At 34.4% G+C, this 12,528-nt stretch overlaps 1 protein-coding gene across 6 annotated transcripts in view; it reads left to right on the top strand.

The window, feature by feature from the left end:
- Positions 1–3,682: 3,682 nt before the first annotated feature.
- LOC106619634 (pickpocket protein 19) overlaps positions 3,683–12,528 on the top strand; it is a 61,524-nt gene continuing 52,678 nt past the window's right edge. For 2 of the 6 annotated variants that reach the window (XR_011394984.1, XM_070106045.1), the window contains exons 1-8: positions 3,683–3,957; positions 4,046–4,571; positions 4,627–4,749; positions 5,199–5,348; positions 5,447–5,588; positions 7,122–7,175; positions 7,352–7,490; positions 9,130–9,239. Coding sequence is in view for 4 of the 6 variants with exons in the window: in XM_070106045.1 (XP_069962146.1) it covers positions 3,746–3,957; positions 4,046–4,571; positions 4,627–4,749; positions 5,199–5,348; positions 5,447–5,588; positions 7,122–7,175; positions 7,352–7,490; positions 9,130–9,239 (1,456 nt within the window). In the remaining 2 variants the exon portion in view is untranslated. Of the gene's footprint in view, positions 3,958–4,045; positions 4,572–4,626; positions 4,750–5,198; positions 5,349–5,446; positions 5,589–7,121; positions 7,176–7,351; positions 7,491–7,596; positions 7,687–9,129; positions 9,240–9,604; positions 10,197–12,528 lie in introns of those variants that run through there. The other 4 variants (XM_036357074.2, XR_011394985.1, XM_036357075.2 and 1 more) reach the window with 4 other exon arrangements.

The raw sequence follows: 12,528 nt of genomic DNA, 5'->3' as shown, positions 1-12,528 counted from the left end.
AGAGGATTTCAATTGTTAAATTAACTGCGATTGAATTTATATTGAAAGAATATTATGTATTATCTATCGGGACGTCTGTAGAATTGTAATATTGAACACTTTTGTCGAACTCAAATAATCATTTATATGATGCCTTCGCCTTTAGTTTTACAATGTCTGCGAATTCAACAAGTGACTGTCGCATACTTATTTAGCCTACTATTATATATCTCGTACTAAAGCCTAAAGTTAATAAAATTGTATCCACGATAAATATTTTTTATCACATCATTCTTCACTGGAACTATTTCTAATGAAAATGCACCATATAATAACTATCGTCATTCTCATTTCACAAGCATGACTTGCGACAACTGCTATTTTTTATCTCCCCTTACCTTTGATATTCTCAAAATCGGTTCGCGAATTTAATAGTAAGTTCTCTACCAACTAAAGTCATATTCGAATAGAAGCGCAACAGTAGAAACAAATGCTTTCACTAACATTAAATTTGATGACGGTCCCTAATAAACATTGTGCTCGGTCATTTCCAGACAAGTTAACCCTTAATTTAGCCAGAAGCCAGATTAGTTCTTAAGATGTATGTAGTGGCTCCCTTGTCGCACATCTGACCGCAAAATCTTTATCACTTGGCGATCTATCGCCATCAATTACTTTGAACTCCATTGATGCCTTTAATTGACAATGGAACACATTAGCTACTTTGAAATCTTAACAGCTTAAAATCCAAAATCTTGCGCATAGGCAACTTACCGAGCTGCGACTGCAAAAATACAGCACACCGACTAATTAAACAAAACTTCGCTCCTGGTCTTAGTCCGGTTGTAAGGGCGAGTGAGGTGGAATCAGCGGCCGTCGCTTAATGTAAGGCATGTTCTTAAATCATAGAGAAAGGAAATAATTTGAAACTTTTGTTCAAATTATCTTTTGATTTCTATTACCAAAGACACACGTTAATGTCACGTGGGACTCACTGGTCAGATATCTGTTTAAGAGCTCATATTCTGGAAAGGTAAAAATTCAGGTTGCTAAAATTTTCATAATCCAAAATCGTGTCAGGGATTTTGGTGTTTAGCGTCATTGCGAATCGAGGTCGCAACGAATTGAATTTCCTGTATCAGATAAATCGTAGTCAATTGCAAAAAATTTCCGATACGGTTTTTGAGAAATATGGGAAAAGGACTGAAAATACATAACGCTTGAACTGAATGATACAATTTTATGGCTTAAATAAGGCTTTTTAGAGACTAGAAGTGTCACCTAACTATCGAATCATAAATTCAACTTTGAATAATTTATTATATTAAGGCTTAGTTCAGCTTTCTTTCTATAAATATTAAAACAGAAATATTAAGGACAACCCTTATCCGCGTATATACTAATTGTTTACCGACCTGCTAGTCCTTTTAGTGTTTCTAATGAATGTGTAAGCAAGGCATTGTTTATCTTATCATCTCACACTACTCTCCTTGGCACGCGCCCGTCAACGCTCATGCAACAATCACACTTTAGCGTCTACAAAGTCAAAGTTCATGTTGGCGCAATTAGCAGTTGGCACTTGATGAACCCTACAAACCGGGTGAAAGGTTCAATACGCTTTGTGTTAAATTAACCTGTTCGCGCTTCAGAAATTGACCGAAGACGATGACAGTCAGTGCATGGTGGTCAACAACGCCTAGAATACTGAAATATTTAAATTCCCGCTATGTTGTTAGGAGAAAACTGAAATGTTGCTTTAAAATATTTATATATTTTATTCAAATGCAAAATATAAAATTCTAAAATTAGAAAATAATTGCTCTATACTCTACAAAGGCAGCAGGCCCAGCTACTACTACAAGCTAACATTTTTACTATTACTTCTTATAGTGGGTATATTAAATTTGAAAGAAAAAATATATAGTTTCACGAAGTGTAGACATAAGTACTGTACCCAAATCTATATATATATATATATATCTGCCAACTTAAATAAACTTGACAGACAAAAGGAATTAATATGTATAAAAAACTTCTCTAACCATTTGTTGGCACAAGCGGCTAGAAATAATGACAAGGACTCATTAAAGAGTAACCCAAACAAAAGGAATATCCAAAAACAAGAGACGATGAAGCCTATTTCGCGATGTAGGCCAAGTTTAATTGCTTTTTTAGTATAAAGCGATGACGGGGGTGAAAGTGGCTTGTCTGCTTCGAGCTTCTATATTTACGCTGTAATACCGTCAAACGCTTCACTTAACAGAACTCTTCTTTTTCATTCTCAATGCTACGAGGTAGTATGGATAAATTCGAGCAATTTATATGACATTTCATATTATTTTTATCTTGATATTGAGTGGTGCTCACTTTGGTCTCTGCTTTCCAAAGGTCTACTTTCTAAACCATGAAAAGTGAAATTCAGATTTACCAATATATAATTTATTGGATATATGTAAACATCTCAAGCGATTTCTGCTTATGAACAAATAAATATATACATATGTTGTTAAAACTATATAAATGTCTAATAATGTGTTTAAAAATTTAAGCAAAAAAAATTGTATTATATTGTTGTTTTTCGTAATGTTCTTAATTGAATGCGAACAAGATGCGAACAAAAATGATTTTTTTCCTCTCTCACAAACAGACAAACATATATCGTGCAGTCGTAGGCCTGCTTGAATGGCTGCGCTATCATTCTAAAATGCTACTTTCATGTTGTTTTTCAGTTTTGGAAATAGCAAATAGTCACATGATTGATTTGGGAATGCGGTGGATAGCTGATGAGAGAAGAGAAATACATTTTTTCATTAAAAAACTCGTTCACTTCTTTTCTTCATTCATGTGCAACAAAATGCGCACAGACCTATCGTTTACGCAAAACTTTAGTTCAAATGCCAAAATCAGCGATGCCAATATTTTACGGACTTTTTCAACAATTCAATACGATTAGTAGTTTTAGGACGACCTGGCCTTTGGTTAAAAACTTGTTTAAAAACAGTTTAAAACTTGTGTACGACTCATATAATCATCACCATGATTTTTTCACTAATTCGTATGTCTCAACGATTTTTTTTTCATGTTTAACACATATTTTTATATTTGCTTTTTGAAAAAATGGAACAATTTTACACTTTTTATTTTATTACAAGTTATATGCGTTTAAAAAAAGATGAATGTATATTTTTAATGCTGCAAATTTGCAATAAATAACGCAGCATGTTGTATGTTTTGAATATAAGGTTCACCTTTTTTTGGAACACATCTTGTATTTATATATTTTATATAAATGCATTATTATTAGTCCCATAAGCCGTGCTTATCAAACTGCCCTCATACCCATTGTTACTTCATTTGCATCATTAAATCATTAAATAAAAGATTAGTGGCCTCTTTACCTGAGGTTAAAGATCAATTGTGTACTTTCGTGAATAAAGCTAAAATATTGACTATTAGGATGCCATTGCGGACCAATGAAGTGATTAATGTACGCAGTGGCACATAAAGTTGTACAAATAAGAGCGATATCTTCAGTCAGATTTTGATTAAATATTGCTCTAAAGCACTTTGTATCGGGGAATATTGCTTCGGTATACTTTTATTGCTTTCTTATATTGGCACTTGGTAAACATTGCCTACTTCGTTCAGCTCATTTAGCTGTGATTTTCTCTGAGCTTTGTGCTATTTAAACCGCAAGCTTCATTAAACTGCTCAACAGATTTCCGAAAATCATCTGCGTGCTCAGTTCGGTTATTCGATTGTGGTCATGACTGACGCATACCTGCATGAGCTCACATACTCCACGTCGAGGCCACGCAGTGAATTGCTCATCTTTAATAAAGCGGGCCCAAAGACAACTGCGACAAAGAAGCCGACATTCTGTCAAGTGGTGTTGCCATACTGCAAAGGCTACTGCGACATTGCCTCCGTGCATGGCGTACGCTATCTGTCCGATCCCAAACTTTACTACTTCGAACGGTGAGTTGTGCACAGGCCAAGCGCACAGTTTTAATTGCAAAGCCATATGTTTTTCTTTTGCATGTGTGTGCGCTCTACATTCACACAGCGTCATCTGGCTACTGCTGTTGATCGCCACCACCTCCGGCTGTCTGTACGTTTACGATGATTTGGCCGATTTGTACTATTCGCAACGCATACAAACGATTGTCGAAGACTCCATTGCGCCCATCTTCACTAAGCCATTCCCGGCGATTGGCATATGTCCACGCAACCGCATCAATTGGCCGAAACTTTTGGAGGCGCATGAAATATTTCTCGCACGGAATGCCAGCGACGAGGTTGTGCAGACATTTCGTCGCTTCTTCGCCATAATGGGTGATTTCAGCTTTAACAATTTCTACCATTTGCGGCAGCTGTATGGACTTGATTTGAATCTGACACTGCTGGACGATGTGGACATAATGGAGGTTATGCGTTATGTTGGCTTCACATGCGATGAAATGTTCGTGCAACCCTGCCATTGGCGGCGCAACGCATATAATTGTTGTGATCTCTTTTCCATGGAACGAACGGAATATGGGTTTTGCTTTGTCTTCAATTCGGTAATCACAGAGCAGGGGCGCGAGCGAATGGTGATTTGTTCGAAAGTTTCAAAGAAAATTTAAAGCAGCTTTTGGTATTTTCTAGCTTAGAGACCGCTATTATCCGTATCACAACTCGAAGACTACCGAGTTATCTGGTTTGGATGTTGTCATAAATCTTGACGAGACCAAACAACCGCCAAATTTTAGTCTCTCAAATGGAATATATGTGAGTTAGAAATGTTATGTTTTACGAATTACATCATTAATTCTTAACAACTCCCTATCAAGATTGAAAGTTAGGTTAAAAGGCAAAATCCAGATCCAGAAGTCCACTTCATAATAATTTAAAGATGTAAGAAAAATTTTGAACAGAAAAAGACTCAAGCTCATCAGATGGAAAGAAGTATGCTAGAAAAATGAATGCTTTCACTCAGTATTTTACGCCGACTCTTTAACTTTTATAAACAAGCAAGTTCTAAGCTTGAGGCAGACTACTTTCTTGACGCTATTGGTAAATCTTCATATCACAAAAAGGCATAAGAGTGTCTTAAAAAACTCTCAGTGTAGCAATTCTTTGATATTTGCTGCTTTAATTCTTTTTTTATATATATTAGTGAAATTGTATCATTTATGGACTCTATGACTCACTGCTCACAAAATTCTTATCTTACACAGGTTATGGTGAAAAAGGCGGACCAATGGCACAGTACCCCACGCTTTATCAATTATAATACATACACAAAACTACCGGTTGTACCACAATTTACCTTAACCGACGAAAGAACACGTGATGTAACACCAGAAGAGCGACGGTGCTTGTTTGAAGTAAGTGCACACAATTTATAATACCGTTACTATAGGAATTACGTATGTGTGTATTCAATCATATATTCAAAAATACATATATGCGCAACTTCCCGTAGGACGAAGATGATCATCCTCTTTACAAGAAAATCCCAGGTTTGGAATATCGACGTGGCAACTGTTTCGCACGCTGTCATCAAGAATATGTTTTCAAGCTATGCAAATGCAATTTGCGAGTGTTCTTTCCACAGGATGAAAGTGGTGAGTTCTTATACACACAAACACCTACATATGTGCTTAAATACCCTGTAAGAAAATCTGATTTTTATACAGCATATTCCTCCCGCTAGATTTAGTTGTCTATCTGTTAACACTAACTCTGGAAAAATACATCGAGTTGGCGCTTGTGATTTCATGTAATGGGTACGCTTTCTAATTTCATGAGTATTTGCCGTTTTGGCGATTATATAACCTAAAAATAAATAAACATTTCAAAATTAAGCTTTCATTGCGAAATACAATTCCAGAGATATAATAAAGTAGTCCTAGAAATCATTTCTCAAAACTCAAATTGATTAATTTAGAGTACTTCGATAATATATATTACCGCATCCTAAGTTAATTTTAACAAAGTACTCTCGTAAACTCGCGATATATACTTATACAAAAAGTAGCCTAAGGGTCAATCGACAGATCCATTTCTTTACATAATTCGGTCACCAAAAATTCGTAACGATAAAGTTGTGGTATAATTTGCTTCTTGCTTTTGCTTTGGCCGGGTGGAACAAATTCTTTGTGGACAATACCCTTGGAATCATAAAAACAAATCAGCATTGTCTTCACTTTTGACTTCTCCAGGCGCGATTGTTTGGGTTTCGGCTCATTTCTCATTTATGTCCTCACGCCCACTTTGAAAACTTTAAAACCACCGGTCACTCTCCTACGAGATAGACAATCATCGCCGTGAACTTGTTTCATCAATTAAAACTTTTCGGTAAAAGTTTTACCAATTTTAAAACAAAAGTTTATGTTGGCTCTTGGTTCGAAGCTCATTTTCGCACCGATCACAAAAGCATACTTACACTTAAAACGCAATAACTTCACTTCCAATAAATGAAATGTCATGAAATTTGTACTGGAAGTCGATTAAGGATAGCAGATTTTAACGCACTAGTCGACATATAGATGGCGTTACTAGAGTTTACTTTGTTATTTTTTTACTGTTTACTTTGGAACGCACCTTGGATCTGATCAACGTCATGAGCTGAGTCGATTTACCCATGTACGTCTGTACGTCTGTATATACGCGAACTAGTTCCTAATTTTTTCTGCACACTTCCTTTTCCCTCTAAGAAGCTAATCTTTTGTGAGAACTGCCGATATGAAATAGCCGCCATGCAAGCTGACCGATCAAAATCAAGTACTTATATTAAAAGTATTTTCATTTGATGAGATATCTGCATGAAATCTGACATATTTCACTGTGCATTGATGCAACGCAACAATCTTCAAACAAATTGTTTAGATCGGACCACTCTAGCATTTATTTTTCACTCAAACTGATCAATCAAAATCACGATAACGATATTACGCTATAAGAAATGCACGTGTGAAGGGTTGATTTTATATTTACACTTTTCCTACAGGGTACATAAGTACATATGTAAATATGTGATGATTTGCAAAATGTGCAACTGTTCAATTGTAAGTACATGAGAGTCTTCGAGGAATTTGCTAACTTTTCTATTTGTCCTCATATTTTCTCATTTTTCTTTTATTCAAATCAACGTATAGATAATATAACGGCATGTACTGCAAAGGATTTCAAGTGTCTCTATGAATATAGAGGTAGCTTTTGTCGTTAATGCCTCGCACCAATCTATACACATGCATACTAGTGCACACACACAGCAGTTTTATGCGCGCATAGCGAGAAAACACCGCTGCGAATTGCACTTGTTTGACTTCACTCAAATCGCATTTTTCCTAAGAACTCAATTTTGTATTGACTTTTACTTTTGCAGATATTTTCGAATCCGACACTCGCGTGTCGGAAAGTGAGTATGTCGAGACCGTGTCCAATAACACTATGATTTGTAACTGTTTGAGTAGCTGCAGTCAGCTGATTTACGTCACCAATTATATAAGTGAGCCGTTAGAAGAGTGAGTTTAACTGATATATTTCATGAATGCATCTAAAAGTAGTAAAAGTATGAATTTAGACATGGTATCAGGCTTAAATTAAGAATTTTATGTTTTTTCACTTTAGCAATATATAATTTATTATACATAAAACTTGACACAAGGCATCATTTTAAACGGCACGACTAGTGTAACATTTCCGAAAACAGCGATTATTGTAAGTTACAAAAAAAATCACTATATAAATATTTGTTTTTAAATTTAAGGGTTTATTTATATATATTTTAAGAATACGCAGTAAAATGAAGAAGAAAACTAAATATTCTTCGTGACTCCGGCTTACTCCGTCAGTGAAACTTAAAAAAAAATTCCCACTAGAAGATATTGTCCGTACAATGACTTACAGTAAAAAAAAATACTAGAAAAAACGTTAACTTCGGTTGCACCGAAACTAGAATACCCTACACAAATACAAAAGGTTCCTTACAAAAACTTGGTTCCGATCTGAACAATATCTTCGAAGATTCCATTATTGCCGTAGACAATAAGCAATGCCAAATTTCGTGAAAATATCACGTCAAATATAAAAGTTTTCCATGCAAGCACTTGATTCCGTTCATTCAGTTTGTATAGCAGCTATATGTTATAGTGTTCCGATATCGGCGGTTCCGACAAATCAGCTTCTTGAGGAGAGAAGCACGTGTTCAAAATTTCAGATCGATATCTTAAAACGTAAAGGACTAGTTCGTGTTTATACAGACAGACAAACGGATAAATCGACTCAGCTCGTCACGCAAATCAATTCTATATATGCATATACAAGTATATTTTATAGTGTTTCTGACGTTTCCTTCTGGGTGTTACGAACTATGTGGCAAATTTAATATACCATGTTCAAGGTATAAAAACAAAAATTGACAAAATGGCCGCGTTTAAAAAAAAATTGAGTTCTACCCAAAACCCAAACTTTTGAACAAAGCAAAAAAATGGTACGTTATTTTAAAGGGAACTATATACAAAAAAAATTTTATTGTGGCTAGTGCAAGATATGGACTGATTGTATTTACTCTTGACCTTTAACAAAATATGCTTGAGAAAAAATTTTCACAAACTTTGATTAAGATATATCACATATAATATTAACCAATGTATTCGTTTTACACTAAAAAAATTAAAATATTTATAGATAGTTAATGTGGAATGGGATAATTTTTGAACCTACTTGAAAAAATTTTTGTTAATTTTTTGCGAGAAGTGCCACACTTTGAAGGCAATATTTTCGCAAAATGTGTATGTCATTTTTGTTTTTTTATATGGGTTTCTTTAGATATCTGATAGAAATTAATATGAAAAGTAGGCGTGGTTATAGTTCGATTTCGACTATCCTCAAACTGTAATCTAAGAAAGTAAAGATGGCCGATATTTGCACAGTTATTGCATTCATATTTGTCGCGTATTTACTGAAAAATGCATTTTCATTACGATTAAATTTAAGGTTTTTCTTATTACAAGGTTTTATTTTTAAAGCGATTTTCGTGAGTATTTCCGCCAGATTTTTTAAATTCAAAATCATATACACTAAAATTACTTAAGAGTTTCGACATATCTACTTTTTATGAACTACCTACACTACCACAACTCGACATCACTCTAATCTCAGCGTCAACGCAACAGACGAGATAAAAAAAGTACACCTAGATGTGCATTACTCCTCCACCTACATGATGCAATACAACACACGAATCCGTTACACTTTCGTCGAGCTACTAGGTGAGTACGAAAGTCAAGCAACAAAAAACGTCGAAACAAAAAATGCAATAACTTTTTGACTTTGCGAGTTAACCGCTTGAACTTAAACGTGGTTTACGTTGTCACTTTTTTGTACGATTTTCTGATTTTGCTTTCTACATACATTCATATCTACTTTTTAGCACTTTTTTGTTTCACTGCGATTTTTGTTTGTTCTCTGACACTTCCAATTTGCCACTTTTATTGGATATTCAAACTTTTTTTCGCATTTATTCACACTTTCAATTTGGTTTCAATATTGTTGCCATTCAATTCGGAATTAAACGTGCCATTTTAGCTCTTTCTCTGTCATTGTGTGTATGTATTTTTTGTATTTCTTTCCCCAGCTAACTTCGGCGGCATCATTGGCCTCTTTTTGGGCGCCTCACTGATGAGTGGCGTTGAGCTCTTCTACTACTTCACCATTGGTCTTTATACATATCTCCGTCAGCGCAGCTATATTTCCGGATTAAATTTCTCTTTGGATAACAGCACAAAAGTTGCGAGTTTAAATCATAAAAATATGGCGAGGAAACGCAAGCGATTTTTGGCCCATAAAAATCGTATACCAAAAGTTCATTTAAGGCATTAAATTTTGTGGTTATATTAATATAAGCGCATTAAAGTGCATTATCTGCAGTGTTTATGTATAATTAACATTTAAAATTTAAATTTGAAATAACTTCAAACATTTCTAGTTAAGACCATTTCACTTTTGTTTATTGAATTAGACAGAACGCACTAAGTGTCATGTTATATAAAAAACACCACCAACACCAAAGCTATAATACCCTTCACAAATACAAAAGTTTTATTACAAAAACTTGATTTTGATATGGTGACTCGATCTGAACAATTTCTAGGGAGATTACAGCCATTGCAAAACCCTATGCCAAATTTCATGAAGATATCTCCTCAAATGAAAAAGTTTTTTATACAAGCACTTGATGCCGATCGTTCAGTTTGTATGAAAAATATGTATTGTATATACTAATAATGGTTCGATATCGGCGAATCCGTCAAATGAGCAGCTTCTTGCGGAGGAAGAACGTGTATTTCAGATCGATATCTCACTATCTGAGGGACTAGTTCGCATATATACAGACAGGCAAGCGGACAGACATACAGGCATTGCTGAATTGACTCAGCTTGTCAGGCTAATCATTTATGTATCTATATATATGGTATATATAATTTATGTGCTCTCCGATGTTACTTTCTGATTGTTACAAATTATGTGGTGAGGTTAATATACCCTGTTCAGGGTATAAAATTATTCCTATGTTATTGATATGGAAAATCTAATATCACAAAGCACCACCTATTAATGGACAATACCTTCACGTTATCTATGGAAAAAAATTAAAGGTAGATTTTATGCACATCCTTATATACACATATGTATATAAGGTGCACATCTACAGTACGTCTATAGCTACATATATGGTATTTAGAGCTGGTATTTATTCGCTTGAATTGCAGGCAAACTTCCAAATCAAATTTAAATATTTTGATGCAACCTTGTAAATTGTAAAATCATAGAAAATGCAATATTTATGCAGAAGTAACTGTAATCCACAAACAACATTTATTATTCAAGCTACTGAATCACTGACTGCGAGAGCAAGTCAAGTGCCAGTGGTGGAACATATATTGTATAAACAGATAAATATGATGAAATAAATGCACTGATATGTACTTGCATACATAGATACATACTTATACATAGATATGTACACATTTGCTAGTTTGTAGTATATACTATTTATAACTGTGCAAAAACCAATGCTTGACCATCACTCACAGTGGCTGCACTGACGTAGAAACTTTTATACAGCACATGCAAATCACTTATGCGTTTATGCCACTACTACTATGGGTATACACATTGCATAAATATATATGAATATATGTAAGTATGTATGTGTGCATTCTTATTTCTTTGGGAATTGTTCGCAATCAAAATATTTTGCAACGGTTAACCACAAGCCACTACTATTCAAGCATAAGAGTTCGTAAACATGATCATTATTGTAAGTTTCCGCAAAAATAAAACAACAACAAGAACAACTAAAATAAGTACTGCAACGAACAGACAGCAAAATAAAATTGTTTGGCTTTATAACGAAGACATACGTTTGATATGATTCTGAATGAGTTAAATGTAGTCAGAAAGTGAATTTAATTAATATTGTAAACGATTTTTGGATAAAATTAAAATATCAGATAAAATTAAAAGCTTTTGACATTTACGTAAACCAAATTGTTAATGAAAGAAAACAACAAAAATTAATCATTCAAGAAAGAAGCATAAAATATATAACGTAACCTAACATATCATGACATAACATAACATATTGGGTCTATAACTATATTCGTGTGATTTGCCTAGAGGTGGCGTAACTTTACATTGTTCCAATATTTGAAACAAGCGTTGGAAAGCGACTGGCCTTGTGCTTCTTTTTCGGTATATAGTATTCACTTGAAGCGTAAATAACACAAACATTTTTCACTTAAATACAAGCATGGCGCACTTTGTGCTTGAAAAAGTTGTTTGCGAAGAGTTCTTCTCCGTTACTTCAATATGAAGAAAACCTCAGCCGAAAGTGATCATATTTTGATGGTGAACATGCTATAGCTGAGCGATTGTGCTAAAAGTAGTTTGCACGACTTAAAAGTGGTGATTTTGGCTTGAAGAAGAGGAAAAGAACGGCTCGGAAGATATGTGATAGTTACTTAAGCAGCCAATTCAAAACGTTTTGGAGCAGCTTGATATCCATGACGCCAATGTAATGCTCTGTATTTGGTAGGGTCAGAGCTGTATTATGTGCTTCTATCACTCAGTCTTGGCCGCCAAGCAGCCGCAGTTCTTTTAGGAACGAATTCACAAATTGTCGAAAAGATGCCAAAATGTTATAATATCAAATGGGCAATACTTTGAATAATACTATTTGACAAGTTTTGTTTTGTAATAACCCAATATCATGTAAGTTTTAAACATAAAAATAAAATTTCGAAACAAATTTTGGATATCACATTAAATATTTAATGTTTTCAAACATGCAATTTTAGCCCTCCACGAAGTTTTTAATATGACCAATTCTCATTAATTCTATTTATAATCGGTTACAGTAGAAACCGCGTAGCACCCCGATTTAATAAATTATTTCGAGCGACAGGAAGAGTTCGGTTAAACATCTAACAGATCGGTGAAAGCCGGTTAATGTATGTATACTCTTAATATTTACTCCGATTTTCACTATTTTATCTT

The sequence above is a fragment of the Bactrocera oleae genome, chromosome 2 (genome assembly GCF_042242935.1).
Source record: "Bactrocera oleae isolate idBacOlea1 chromosome 2, idBacOlea1, whole genome shotgun sequence".
Classification (NCBI taxonomy): Eukaryota; Metazoa; Arthropoda; class Insecta; order Diptera; family Tephritidae; genus Bactrocera; species Bactrocera oleae.
This window is presented reverse-complemented; position numbering and strand designations above follow the sequence as displayed.